The sequence below is a fragment of the Mesitornis unicolor genome, unplaced genomic scaffold (assembly GCF_000695765.1).
Source record: "Mesitornis unicolor isolate BGI_N332 unplaced genomic scaffold, ASM69576v1 scaffold13072, whole genome shotgun sequence".
In the NCBI taxonomy this organism is placed as follows: Eukaryota; Metazoa; Chordata; class Aves; order Mesitornithiformes; family Mesitornithidae; genus Mesitornis; species Mesitornis unicolor.
In genome coordinates this window covers 8497-23871 of record NW_010169925.1, presented here as the reverse complement: position 1 = coordinate 23871, position 15375 = coordinate 8497, and the positions used below count along the sequence as shown (strand labels likewise).

General features: G+C 43.6%; 1 protein-coding gene across 1 annotated transcript in view; it reads right to left on the bottom strand.

Moving 5' to 3' along the window:
• Window positions 1–15375, bottom strand: part of LOC104536810 (dynein heavy chain 9, axonemal-like) — a gene marked incomplete at its 5' end in the record, with an annotated part of 22620 nt that overhangs the window by 176 nt on the left and 7069 nt on the right. The window contains 3 exon segments of the mRNA XM_010179528.1: window positions 1–77; window positions 5682–6071; window positions 13788–13970. The exon segment at window positions 1–77 is cut by the window's left edge and continues 1 nt beyond it. Of these exon segments, the coding sequence (XP_010177830.1) occupies window positions 1–77; window positions 5682–6071; window positions 13788–13970 (650 nt within the window).

The window sequence follows — 15375 nt, the reverse complement described above, 5'->3', positions numbered from 1 at the left end:
GCAGGAATGGCTTTGATGAAAATGACAGGCATGGCTGGGGTTAGCTCCTTGAGCCTGGCATCTGTGATTATCCCAGTCTACAAAGAAAAGAAGACAAAGTCTTAGTTAGATTCCCAAGATATCCATTAGTTGTACCCCAATACACGTGATCCTCTGTAATGTTTATACAAGCTGGACTTACGAGGCAAGTGCAAGCGTCTTTCCTGAGATCAAGGGAGTAGATTAGTCTATCTGAGGTAAGGAGGGTCTGGATCAAACACCTATCATGTTTCATCAGAAGCCTCCCTCTAGCATAGCATATACCAAGGGGTGTGTGCAGAGGCCTGGTCTCACCAGATGCCCAAACCTACACACACCTGAGCTGGACTTTGCAGGGAAACAATGTTCCTGGCCATGACCAGCCACATCATCGTCATGCTGCTCTTAGTCAAGGTTTTGCCAGACCAGAACTACCTCATGGAAAGCTTTGCTTGTGTTACATCCAATTGTGGACAGCTGAACAGGGCTCAGGATGGAGAAAAACGCTCACTTGAGAGGAGTCTAAAAGGCATCATGTCTCCCACCACACCACCAACATTCGAGCATGATCTGAGAAACACTTGTCTGTGCAACGAATGCACTCAGTGTTTTGTGTGACACCACAGGCTTGTTTACACTCTTACAGGTGCTCACACCAACAAGTGGGATTCAGAAGGACTATTTCTGAGTGAATATTAGCATTAAATAACCAGTCCACATTGTCCTCTTCAAAGCAATGTTCATCAGTTTGCCTGACAGAGAAGAAGGATGGTATGCTGTCAAGGCATGAAGTAAATGGGTTGTTTCTCTAACTTGAGTCTTTGTGGCAACTTTTGTTCCTCTTTCTGACAATAAAACACCCTACACATCAATCAGTTTCCAGGAAAGCCTGCAAAATTGTTTAATGAAAGCTAGAGAGACCAAATGAAAACAAATACAGAAACACAAATAAAATTTCTCACTGCTAAAGAAACTACCTGTCACTGCAGCCTAGCTTCACATAGCATTATTATTTAAAATGCTTTCAGATTTCTTGTGGAACGAGATTCAGCCTCTAGTAGTTTATTTAGTTCCACAGATGAGTGAAGAAAAATGACCTCTCTTGAAACACACCTTGGTTTAATTGTACTAATGCCATCTGTTATACTAAGCTATGATAAATCCAACTATGATTTAAGATTTTATATTTCCAATGTACTTAACAAACATTAAATAATTCTTATACTAACTCGAAAAGAAGCTAGTTATCAAGTATTATTATGCCTTTTTTTTAAAAATCCACATCTTTCATTTCTGCGGCTGGATTTTGATCTGATCTCATTTTTCACTGCAGACAATTCTTCAAATAAAATTTCCAAGGTATATTCTACCTATTTCTGAGTTAACAAGAGTCGAAATCTTCCTGAGGTATCTCTGTGGAACATAACCTCGTGTTATGTCTGGGCTGATTTGCATTTGCATTTTTTATTGCTCTTATCATCAGAAATTAATTCTACTCTGAAAGCAATTTTCCCTAACTACTGGCACAGCACACCTGGTAAAAAGCACAATTCTGTGCTCTGAGAGCTCAGGCCCCAGAACCTAAAAAAGTCTTCACTTCTGCATGTCTTGGCTTCTCAACAGGCAGTCTGAAGAGAGGACATATTACACTGCCAAATATCGATGGGTCCAAAGACGCAGAACAACTGTCATAGGCCAGGGATGCTAATACATGGGCCCAAATACACATGTAGTAAGCCAATATCCCCTCCCACCCAACTGCATTTTGAGGTCTTATGAGCACAGGCACATCTGCACCACAGCTTATTTAGGGTCACTTGGCTTAAAGACCTTTAGCATGGCTTGGATGCCTTTCAGATGGAGTTGCCTCTGTTTGCGGGGATTGGGATGGTGATCTGACCAGCAGTGTAGCCAGCAGAGAACATCATTCCAATGTGGTCCAGACATTTCATGGGTTAGTGTCTTCAATTTGACATGGAGAATGAAAAAAAGTAGTTTAAGAGTTGAGATACAGAGGAAAAGAGTTTGCCAAGTGATTAATTTTTCCAAACAAGCATAAATAAGAGACTGGCTGTTCACAGCACAATTAGCAAGTGTCCCCTCCATGGTTGCATTGTAAGATTATCATTTAAGATCTCAGTTTGTGTCACATCCTACTCTTGCTCTCATAACTCACAAATACACGGGCATTACTGACAGTTGACATCTGCAGGAAAAGGGTTTGTATGATGTCCCAGCTCACCCCTCTGGGAAAAATTTCAATCTCTGATGCATGAGATTTAATATATCTGGTCCCTCTGCAGAAGAAACGACAAGCTGTGACGTCTGGGACCGTAGCACCAGAACTGGGCTGCGCCAGGGCTGGGTGGCACACTGATGTTGTTTTTGCCTGCATTCTCTGCTGGGAACTCAGATAAAAATGAGAGATGTGCAGCTGTTCCCAAAGATATTGAGCTACTTAAACCATCAAATAAATGTGACTGTTCTTTGCCAGACAGATGTCCCCTTCTAAGCCTCTCTGCTTGCTTCAGACTGGTGCTTTACCCAGGACCACCTTTAAAAAGTACACAGAAATCATAGCTGGTGTGGCTTGAAGGAGGCACAATACCCTCTGTGTTAAGCCACTGCTCAGCATGCTGTGCACTGACTGTGCATCTCTTCCAAGGACAAGGTGGTGCACTGTCCACACATGGCAAAGCTTCATGTGCCCCATGGTGCTAAACTCACCTCTCCCTTCGTCCTATCATGCTCCAGCACCCATGGTGAGTAGCAGGACACATACTTGGCATCAAACTCCTCATTGCCAGGAGTAAGAAAGCCAGGACTCAATCAGCAGTATCCCATGGCTTGAGATAAAATGTCTCATTGTGTCACCAAACTCTCTCTCACTCTGTCCCACTGACTTTAACAGTGCTACAGGAACAGATCATTTGAACCCAAAATAACTTTCATTTCATCTAATAGCTGCCTGCTGTTTTGTAATGAATGTTTTATAAATTTAAGACACCCAAAGGCAAACATAAATGTTTAAATAAATAGAAAAATGTGAGTAGCAGAATATAGAGGGATGTTTTTCTTTTTTGGAGGCACAATCTAAATGTGAAATATTCTTTTAAAAGTGAAGATGTTCCCCAGAGGATTCTTCTAAACAAGACCTGCCATTCTTATCAGAGGATTAATTTAGAAGGAGTATACAACCCAAAAGAACTGTGCCCCTGTTTTAAAAATGCTGCATCCATTAGTATATACTGGTGCTCACCAGATTATCGGTAAAATGAATAGTTCCACTAGGTGGAAACTATATTTCAGTGTTAGCAGCAACATATGAAAATATTATTTTCCTTTCTGAAATAATCTCTGGGTATCATGCTCCAATTTATGAATGGTTCTATAAATGTAATTGCTCAGTATCTTTCAATCACAAAGGAAATGTAACCAGAAAAACACATTTACTAAAGTCTGGATGGTCTTTGAAGACAAACCTCAATGCTGAATGCAGTCACACATACAAGTTATTGGAGGGAGGCAGAGGAGAGAAGACGTGTTTCCCAAAAGATTTCTGTCTTTGTACCACCAAAACTTCTTACTTTTCACTTCCCTTACCACGTGGGGATGGGTAAAACCTAGGCAGAACTCAGTCATTTTGACCATTATAGTTTTTAGTAATGGTAGTAATGATGGTAAAGGAAAACATAACAGCAGTCACCAGAATCTGTTTTTAATGTGTTATTTGATATGCAAGACCAGGATTTTTTTTAAACTTTCTCTGTACTGTTGTGTCCAGCTGATTTGTATCAGCTTAAAATGTCAGGTTTTGAGGGTAACTGAAATACAGTGCTCCCTGTAGTAAGGGGTTGTGATCTCCAAGAGCTGCAAGGGGTTTTGTAAGCCAGCCACACCAAAGGCTTAGACAAGGCAATAGGCAGGGAACTGGGCTTGGAAAATGGTCTCTGTTCTGCTACTGTGACTTCTGCTATTAGCAGAGCCAAAACCAGCGAGGCAGGAGATCTGACCCTATACCCATGTGAGATCTGCCACCTTCTAACAGAGCCTTTGACAATGTTTCTGAATGCCAGTGGCTTTCCAGACACAATGTGCATTTCAACTCATTTCCAGAAAGAAACTGGAGCCTTGACCTTCCCAAGGATTTGTGATAAAATGCACTGGGTGGCATCAGTCAGTGAGTTCAGAACTTTGCCTAATTTTCTGTCCTTCATGGAAAACTATTTCAGAAAAGGAGCAGAAAAATAAATGGAGAGTATTAGATCTGAATTGCAAGGTCAGGCTGGGATACAGTATATAACAGGCATGGTCTCTCTCCACTGCATCCTATCACCAAGGCCCACAACAGATAAAAAAGGATCTTCAAGGTTAGGAGTCTAAAGAGCTGCTTCTGAAATAAAAATTTCAGAATAACTGTGAGGGGGTAAACTTGACATAGATAAGTAAGTTCTGGGTGACCCACTTTGATCAGCCTTCACTCTCTCACAGATCACTGGCAGCAGGAGCATCGCACTGCAGCCCAGAGTAAGTGCTGCATGAATCACTGTCATTTAATTCTCACGTGCAGCACAAATTGGGAGTCATGGTACCACAAGCCAGGCAATTCGGAGGACCAAGCCCAGTGGGGATTTGTCAGCCTAATGGCTCTCACTCTGCAGACTGCACTCCTAACAGCTGACAACTATCAGAGGGAATGACAGGGACAACTGTGTTCCTCTGGGATGTTGCTGTGAGAGGTGCACTGCAAGAGGAGTGCTGACAGCTATATGGGCAGGAAATAGCAAGTGTACGAGTTTCCCTTCAGCTGCTCAGTTGGAGGGTACGGTTGTCACCTTGGCTGTCCTGAGGCCGGCTGTGCTACAACTGAAATGTACTGGGACACATCCAGAAGAAGAAAGAAAAAGAGCAGGGGCCACCCACACTGCCCAGGATCAGCCTATCCCCCCATGCTGTGTCATCAGCCCGAGTTTACGTTGACCATACAGGTTAGACTTTTGTGCAAGCCTTATTTGCCACCCTAAAGGGTTGGCTAAAGGTTGTGATTAATTTGTAGCCACAAGCTCTATCTATGTGGATGACATCCTGCAGCACCCAACAATTGAAGGACAGTGGTCTGGATTTGGCACGTCCCACCAATTCATCTCTGGGGACATAAAGGAAATCAGAGTCTTCTCCTTTCTCCTCACTGCTGCTAAACATGTGACAGAGAAATGACAGTGCAAAAGTCTGCCATGTCACTTCTGGAAGCAGTAGCATAATCACAACCATGTGAAGACGCATGGACAATACAGCCCTGAGGGGAGCCCTTGTTTTCTGTCTGCAGTAGCACCATGAGTACAGTTTAGTCAATCTACACTGAGGTTGAGATTCACCTTGTAAAAAATGGATGTATCAGTCCAAGTCGGCTACCTGAACTCCCTTCACAGCCATGAAACAGACAACTCCAAGGAGTGATTCATCTGACCACCCTGGATACCCACTCTAGGCTGTAGAGGAGAGGCCCATCTTTCACATCCTTTCCATTCCCGAAGGAGGCAACTCAAATACTATTTTAGATGACCGACCGTCTGAGCTGGGAAGTTCCCCAGAGTACAGTACCAAGCAATAAGGCCATAACATCCATGGCTTCTCTCTCAACACAAAAGCCTTAGTGAGCTCACCTGTGCATCCCAGCGCGCACCCTCCATGAATAAACCGTGGACATATGCCCCTTCCCGAGGAGGACTGGCAAAATCTTCTCTGTTCTTTTTTGTCACATCACACTGCAAAGTCATCTTGTCCAAAGGCCACTCATTCTTTCGGGCTGTGGACTGCATGATGGCTGTCAGGAAAGACTGGGGATTGAAGAATCCAGCAAACCACACAACAGAGGGTAAGGAAAAGTCTCCTGTCCAGGCCTCCAGCTCCTTGATGCGAGTAAGGAGGTCAGCAAACCATGTGCCCAGGCTGGCTGTGGAAGGGTAAGCCTTCTTTATCCAGGACTCAGGCACCATGTCCAAGAAAAGGGCATTCTGCAAGTTCTCCATGTCACTTGTCATGGTCAGATCTCCCTGAGTGAGAGAGGGTATAGTTAGCACTGACAATTGTTAAACCTGAACAAAGCCTGCTTGAAAGCAGAGGCTGAGCTAGGAAATGTGGGAAGGAATGACACCCTACACAGTCACAAGTGTTCACATACTGTGAATTTCATTATGAGTTTTGGGTTTTATTGAACACCTTCTGTTGCATATTCCTGCATCCTCATCTTCCCTGCTGCAAAAATACTATTTGGAGTAAAAGATGTGTAACAGTGACAGCGAGCATGAGTGTCCCTCAGTTTTCCCAGTGTTGTTTCTGTTTTCTCTCACTGACTATAGATCTTTATAGGGCAGATTTTCAGCAGTGCAAAGCTGTTCTCACTCATACTGTCAGGGCAGGATACTGGAGTCTCTGATGATCTACTCCAAAACTCTCCAAATGTTAGCTATGTCAAGTCCTATCCTTCTCCTCTCCTCCACTTCTCATTACTCCCCTCCTCCTTTATTACTTTGCAGTGCAAGTCTTTCTTTTTGACTTCACATTTTGTCTGCAAATGTAATCACAGTTTCTTTCACAGCAGGGATGATTCAGCCAAGTGAGACATAGAGAAAGGCTTGGCTTTTCCCTTATCCAGCCATTAATTATTTTTAAAGCTTTTAGAAACCTGTATCAGTTTCACCTGGGCAGGAGAAGAGCTGGAACATCACTGCATGTCCAAAAAGGGCTTCTGCACAGCAATAACAGCATCTCTATTGAACTTCTGGTATCCTGCAGAGGGTCCCCAGTGTCTGCTAGTCTAAATTAAGAAAATTACTGCTGGATCCAGCTGAAATTACATTAAATCTAAGCAAAAGATGCCTGAATGGTACCAATGCTGAAAGGACAGCTAAGAGAAGCCATTAGGAGATGCAGCAATTTGTGTAGCATGTTGTACAGAGCGGCACACAGATGGGGCTCACAAACGCTGCTGGGGACAGCCTACACTTGCTTAGCAATGGTGGTACATGCCATGGGGCATTCTCCCCGGCACCATCTGAAGCAACAGTCCCTGATGCAGAAGAGGCCTCAGCTTTGTCCAAGCTCCTGATGGAGGCTGCAGCTTATCATGTTTGGGACTGCAGGCAGTGCCTGTGGCCTCTCACTGAGCCTGGGGCTTGGATACAGTCTCTTTGCCTGCAGAGGATGTGCATTGGTGGAGGATTGACTTGGTGCCACCAAGTAAAGGATCTGCAGGAGGAGGTTAGCAAACTGTTCAGCATCAGAGATGATCAGAAGGAGACCAACTGGATCTTCTCTGAGATCATGCAGGCACAAGAGAAGCCTCAACTCTCAACAGTATCAAAGGCAGGCAGGCAGAGTCTGTGCCTAATTGCTTGAGAAAGGGATACTCCCGTGATGGCAAAGTCTGGAAGTTTGTGACTACCAGCAATAGGAGCAGGACTTCTGTTCCTCCTGCAGATCTGCAGCTACAGAATAGGTTTAGTGCTCAGGTAGGAAATGAGGGGTTGGAAACTCTGTCTCTCAAAGCATCCATGCCAACGGAGCCAGAGTCATGCAGCAGCACAGGAGAGATCAGCGACAGTAGTAGGTGAGTCCTTGCTGCAGAGGTTCCCATCTGCCAAACTGTCTTTCTGTCTGGGGACATTTACTACATGCTGGGAGCTTGCACCCGGGCCACTGTGGAAAGACTGTTGAGGTTTGTCCAACCTTCAGACTATTACTCCCATACACTCTTCCACAGGGCTGTCAATAATACCCAAAGAAGAGTGTGCTGCCATTCAAAGGGACTTGGACAGGCTGGAAAATTGAGCTGAGAGGAATCTCATGAAGTTTAACTGAGGGAAATGCCAAATCTTGCATCTGGGGAAGAATAACTCCATGCACCAGTACAAGCTGGGAACCAACTGCCTGAAGAGCAGTTGCAGGAAAGGACCTGCAATTCCTGGTGGACAACAAGCTGAACATGAATCATCAATGTGCCCCTACAGCAAAGAAGGCCACCAGCATCCTGGGCTGTCTAAAGAGGAGCACTGTCAGCAGGTTAAAGGCAGCACTCTGTTCAGTGCTGGTGAGGGCACATCTGGACTGCTGGGTCCAGTGCTGAGATTGCTCAGACTTAAGAAGTGACAGCTCAGAGAGGATATTTTCAATATCTATAAATATCTGATGATAGGAAGTAAAGAAGATGAAGCCAGACTCTTCTCAGTGGTGTCCAGTGACAGGACAAGAGGTGATGGGAACAACTTTAAATACAAGACATTCCATTGGCACACAAGTACAAACTTCTTACTGTGAGGGTGATTGATCACTGGAACACGTTACCCAGAGAGGCTGTGGAGTCTCCATCCTTGGAAATTTTCAAAACCCAGCAGATCATTGTCCTGCTTTACCTGACCCAACTTTGAGTGCGGAGTTAGACAAAAACTTGAAAACGTAGGCTTGGCTTCTACAGGTAGGTTATGCCCTTCACAACCTAAATCTTTGCATGCCCCATGCTGAGCTACAGAGGTACAACACACCGTAACAGTTTGGATGCTTACAGTTAATGTTGTTCACTGGTTTCCATTAATAATACTTACACTTGTCCCCTTATCATTTTACCAAAATTTATCTGACTTACAGTTTCTCTTTGCCTCAGGCTGAGTGTTTTTGGAAAGATTAACTGAAATCAGTTGAGCTGATGCTGGGAACAAGGGAGAGGGAACTGGGTCAGTCTATTCGCATTAAAAAATTCCAACTGTTCTTTCACAGGACTTCAGTGCCTCCAGCCATGAGGTCAGTAGAGGTGCCCTTTACTGGGGCCACAAGAATCCATGAAGCTTTAGCAAAAATTAAAATCCACTTAAAGCAATCCCAACATACATTTAGCAATGCTTGTCAGAGTCCAGCAGTTAAAAATGTTTGCAGTTTATTCCTATGCTGACCATGGCCCACAGAGCTCTGATCTACAGATCACACTGACAGGCCAGAGGAGCACAAGATCAGAGCTAGACACCGAACCAGGCCATAGGAGAGCAGTAATGAGTGCCCTTGCTGATGGCTCATGCTGCATCTGGCACTAACAAGTGGAAGCAGGCTCAATGCTGAGTGATCAAGACTTAGGGCAAACAAGCCAAGCAGCACTTTTGGGTTAGCAAGCATTTTCTCAAAGGAAGTATACTGCAAAGAGACCAGAGACTCCTGAGTTTGGAAGACAACTTGTCATCAGACCAGGAATCCTCTTCACTAACCATGTTGTTGCAAATGCAGCACACAGAGCTTCTGGGTGACAATTAAAGGGCTTGAATGCTCATCTACTCCACAGGCTATGTCTTACCAAAGGGAGGAAGGGTGTCATCTGAATACAGGCACTGGAAATGCCCACTCTAGCACTTCTGGCTTTTTAGCAACTTTCATGTCATTTATCTTTTTTTCCTTCTTCCCATTTTTTTTTTCTCCTGTGGAAGCTTCTAAACATCCACAATAAAATTCATTTTGTCTGGCAATAAGCAAGGCTAGTACTTCAAGGGGATGTTTCTCCCCAGCACTCATCAGTTCAAATCAGAGCTGTACTATTGTACTGCCTCCATGCCTGGAAGCCACTGCAGCCCTGGGATCCCCATTCAGAGTTGCCCCTCAGAGATCTGTGGTTTCCTATGCTGAAATATTTTCCCTGGGAATCATTCATCTCTCAACAGCATGGACTGGTACAAAGCATTATTAAACCTCTGCTCCAAAGACGGCTTGTTAAAGGCAGTATGCTTTTAAGGGCAGCAAGCATCTGAATCTGCTGCGTTTCCCCATGAAGAACAGATTTCTGGTGGTTAGAGAAAAATGTGTACAAAGGTTTTAAGATGGTCTTTTTTGACACTCTCGAAGCTAAAAGTGACAAATAGGGTTAAATGAAAAGATGGAAGCAGGACTATTTGCAATTAGCCCTAAAAAATGAGGAACAACTGTAACCACCTTTCAAAATACACTTCACCTTCTCCCATTTCATGTGAACAGAGGACCAAGTAAGTCTCTGCCAGTGAATAATCTCATTATTTCTATTCAATGATTTTACATTTGCAGAGAATCTCAAAATGACGGGTTACCTGGCAAAAGGTCTTTAAATTCCTGGGTAATTCCAAGCACAAGGGTCAAACACAAATGAAAGATTTCTCATTTTGGTATTTGCCATTTAGTGACAAAGGAAAAACAAAGGCAATGCATGCCCCATGCATTTCCTCTTAGACACCTGAGCTGTTTCACTTTATCTGTAACACACATTGAAACAATTTACTGACCTACAATTAAAGCTCACACAACAGAAAAGTGTGGCCATGTCTAATCAGAGCGTCTGGTAATGAGTTTCACAAAGCTGTCAGAATTATCTTGTCTCATGAGGGGGCAGTTGCCATGGCTTTGTTATTTAACAACTTCTGTTGGCACACAAACTCTGAAGAATCATTGTGGTTCCTTCTTCATTCCTATCACATGGGTCATCATCTCTCATCCCAGAACTTAGACCCTGAAAGCACCTATTCAATGGGGTGGTCTCTGGCTAATGCCATGGCAAGACCATGCAGGAGAAAAAAAAGTCTGAAAGGCAAAATACTGCACTGGTCACAGCAGGACACCGAGAACCACAAGGCCTTCTAATAACAACAGTCAGAAGTATTTTGCACTCCTGGAAAGGTTTTAAAGTGAGCAAAAATATTGCAAAATGTGTGCAAGCAGTCAAACTGATTTATAGACATAACCCTCATGATCATATATCCTGTCCAGTTTTACTTTCAGGAAATTAATTAGCAAATGTAATTCTCAGGAATTCTTAAGAAAAGCAATTTTTAAAGCCTGCACACTCAAGCACACTTGTTGGAGTCTCCTGTGAGGGTTCAAAGCATCTATAGCAGCTATCTCATATAGTTGTCCAAACACAAGTACACGTACATTTGCATTTCAGATGCTGAGTACTAAAGTGCATCCAGAACGATTCAAGTTACCTTTTTTTTAATTTATTTTTTTTAAATGCTTGAGTAACTTTCATTAAGCACACCTTGAAGGAAATCCTAATCAGCCTGCAGACATTCCCTCAAGTTGAGCAGACTATCGTCACAAATTGTTTTCTCAGTTAAGGCTATTTACACTTGATACCCAGCTAGCCTTACACAATTTGGTCTTACTTTGTCCTTTTATAATATTTATTATTCTCATTTTGGAGGCTTATCCTTCACTGAAGTTGCAAAATAGAAAATCTGCTTGCAAAAATTACACTGGGTACAACATTAACATGCAAGTGCTTCAGTACAGCCTCTGGTCTCATGGAAGTCATCCAGAACAAAGGGCTTTGAAATGCAACATGCCAGTTATTTTTGATGACTACCAGTCCTATTGCAATTTCTCTTCCTCTTAATGGGGTGTCTCCTATTTTTGGACCAAACAATCACTTTTCACTACAGAGACACAATGAATTATTCAAAAATTCAAATTAAGCATGACACTTCCAAATCGCCTTCTTTTAGCAGATAGTCAGTTAAAACCAATAAGATTTGCTTCCTCTGTGTTTTATTTATTCTCTTCTGAGATCTGTGGTTCCTGTTATGTAAACTCTCCTCCTCTGAGTGCCGTCAGTAAAGATTTCCAATCCCAGAGATTAACGCGCATTAACAGTTCTCACAGGAGCTGCTCTCAGAAGGAACAGTTAAAGAACGATCTCTCTCAAGTCAGGACAGTAGCTCTTCCTATAGATCTTTCTGTCAGCACGGCTGAGCATTCCCTGGCTGTCAGGTGGCACCCAAGGCCCACTGGGGCCCATTGGGGATGCTGGGCAGTTGTGCGGGTCATGCATGACACCTAAGTCAGCTCTGCAGGGACCCACATGCAACCTTTGCTTGCAGGCACAGAAGAATTGACCACTGGTGGTATTTCAGACCCTTCAAATTTGTCTCTTCAGCATACAGAAGATGAAGAAATGCTAACAAGAACAGATACTGCTGCTCACTTGCTCTTCAGTAGCCCTTGAGTGCTAGATCTGTGGTGTCTCTGAACCACACCTTAGGTACTGAGCTGTTGGGATCAACCTATGTAGTCACTGGAGGTGCCTTTTTTGCAGATATCATCTCACTTCAGCCATGATTTGTGGCAGGGTTTTGGGAAGAAATTTTCAACCTCTATTATTGCCTGATTTCTGTGGGTTTTTTTGTCCGTGGTTTATTTAAGCCCACGATCCACTCATTACCCCTACCAATATTAAATAGCCTATTCTTCTTCACATTAAATCTAATTGCCACACATTGTCTGAGTTACAATTATATCTTATTTGGTGCTCCAGGACTGAAACATTAAATCACTTCTGTTTACCTGTCCCCAAAAAATGGACTTTCAATTTCACTGCCTTATGCTAGAAAATAATGGAAATCTGTTTCTAACAATTGACTACATAAATATCAGCCTATTTTAAATTGGCTTGTGTGTGCTGGACCACCAAAAATTGTATATGATATGTCTCTGTCTCTACTCAAGACAGTAAGCATCAGCAGCAAATACAACGCAGAAATGCCTGAGGTAGCATGGACGCAAGCTGCTGGGTTCACAGTGTACAGCACGATGCAGCTGGGATTTAGAAGCAGCCTAGTCCTATCCCTGCAGCTACTGAAAATCCCAGAGCCAACCCTACCACCTCTGTGTGCATGCTGCAGATACGTTCTTTGAAGATGTCTCTTCAAAGCTGCCCTCAGGAGAGGGTTGGAGTTGTTATTCAGTCTCAAGCCAGGTCCTCCTTGCTCGCCTACCAGCTCTTTCTACTAATGAGGTCAGGACAAAGCAGTTACAGTTCCTCTAAGTGTGATAGTTCCCATTTAATGCAAAGTATTTTTGCGAGCTGAGTTTTGGCTAAACAAGATGACAACCTGTCATTCAGGAAATGGAATAGGGAATGCCCAGGGACCTATGTCCTTAATTGCTGCCTCACTCCATGAAATTGTCCAGGGAGCAACTTTGTGGCAATGAAGGGAAGGCATCGTAGTGTTCAAGTCACTAGCTTTGTGCTGGAAGCTCTAGGAGTATTCCTGCCAGCCCCAGAGCTCCTCACTGTTTTCCATAAGCAATGGTCAAAGGCACTACCCAGAGGGACCTAGGTGCCACCTTCCTGGAGCAGAGCCTATTTTCTTACCAGGGTGGAGAAGCAACTGTGGGTGGAGCAATCATGGACAGTATCTCCTCAGGGAAGGCCTGCTCCTGACCCTCCTTCCATTAGCAAATTACTCATACCTAGCAAGGAGGGTTTTATCCCTTCCAAAACTCTTGATTTTTTAGGCTTGTTCTGTTACAGCTCTGGACATTCTGTATCCTTACACAAGGCCAATCTTTCCTTTGATTTCTGCTCAGCTTGTGTCTTTAATGACATTGTTACAAGTTCCTCCTAGGAACTAGGCATTCTGTGAAAAGGTGTGATCTTTTTGGCTTACTTTTAACTAGCACGTGTCTCAATCTCTGAGTGATCTATTGTTGCTGTGCTACCATCGGGTGGACAGAAGTGCTTGGTCTCTGTTCCCAGAAGCAGTCACTGCTATGTGCATCTTTAACCCCTCCCAGTGCCTGTCTTCATGGCCTGCGGACAATGTGTCATTTGAAATCCATCTGTGAACCCTTTCCCATGGAGTCTAGTTGGTTTTGCAGCCAGCAGTGCTGAATACAGAGTGTGACCCTTTTTATTCCCTGAGCACTTTCTCAATTCATTGAGATTTTACGATGCTTCAGTCACAAGCATCCAGAAGAGCTCCTACCTTCAGGCCCAGATCCAGTTCCTTGAGAGAGCGCTTTATTTCACTGGTGAGGATGTTCATGCGTTCACATTCCTGAAAGGCAACCACAACGTACGGCGTCCTCTCCTCCACCTTTGCCATCAGTTCTGCAATGTTAAACTCATCCGTCAATTTCTCTAACATCTCTTCCAGAAGAGCTTTCACCTGTGTGCCGAAGGGAAAAGAGAGAGGGATGTCAGCGAGTGACCCACTGGGTTTCCTTACTGACAGCTGCCTGGAATGCAGGATGAAAACTCCATCTGCCAGTTAATGACTCCAGAAACAATCAGTGTCAGCTGCACTGGGCATGGCACCTTTCAAAAAGCTTGCCCTATCCTATTAAAATTCAAACACTCACAAAAGTTAATGTCAGATGAGAAGCTTTCAAAATGATGGCTTAAAAATGTCACTGTGACATGTGGCAGTCTCCTTTCTTCTTGGATCTTAAGTCTGTATTCTTACTTCTCCTAAGGTCAGATTCAATGCAGTAAGACAGATGGGGCTATAGCCTCAGCTGAGCCTTGGGACAACTGAGCTTACATGCTGTTTTTCTGTGGTATATTGATAGAGGGAGGTGATTACATAAAATTTAATTTTAAGCTGAACTTGGCATTCTGAACTAATAGGACTGTGGAGTAAAAGCATAAGGAAACAAAATTATTTTCTGGTCAGGGTGACAGCCTGATTTGGAAAGAATGCTTTGTATCTAAATACTAAAGAAGGAAAGCTTCAAAGCAACAGGATGTTTTTAGTGTCTAAAAAAAATAATAAAACAGATGAAAACTTTTCTCATTGACAATGAGGCATGAAGACCCTAATCTTCATGGCATCGACTGTTTCTCTCAGGTTTACGTGGGCTGTTAGGAAACTTGGTAGGGAAGTCTCTCATACAATGCGTTGCTTTACTGAAATCAGAGCAAGACTTCTGCTTCTTGGGGATTAGAAAGCACTTTTTTCACAGAGAGGGTGATCAGGCTTTGGAATGGACTGCCCAGGGAGGTGGTGGAGTCACCATCCCTGGAGGTGTTTAAGGAAAGGCCATGGTCTAGCCAATGTGGTAGTGTTAGGTCATAGACTGGACTTGATGATCTCAGAGGTCTTTTCCAGCCTCAATAATTCTATGATTCTGTGACTTTTCAGGGACACATGATGCACAGTTACAATTGTGTGATCTGATGTGCAAAACCTGGGATGCAGGTGTCAGTGCCAACTGCCAGTCAGTGACAGAGGCAGTCTGGGTGATTTTATTGCCATACCCACTGACAACCAAGTATCAGACTCTGTACTCCAGTTTCCTCCCACTGCTGCTCTCCCAAACCCTCTATATTCATGCCAGATGTTACAAAGAGGTGACAATGTGTAGGCTGTTATTGCAGCCAGCTAGGTGGCTAAAGTTAAAGCTTGGCTGTAAAAACTCTCCAGCTGCACCTTAGGTGTAGTATAGAAATATCCTCTAATTCAAAATTCCCCTTTGGCTCTGATTTTTTTCACAACACTTACAGTTCATTTTCTATAATGTGGCCTCAGAAACCTGTGGGAGTAACTGGACTTGTCAGAGCCTCAGGAAAAT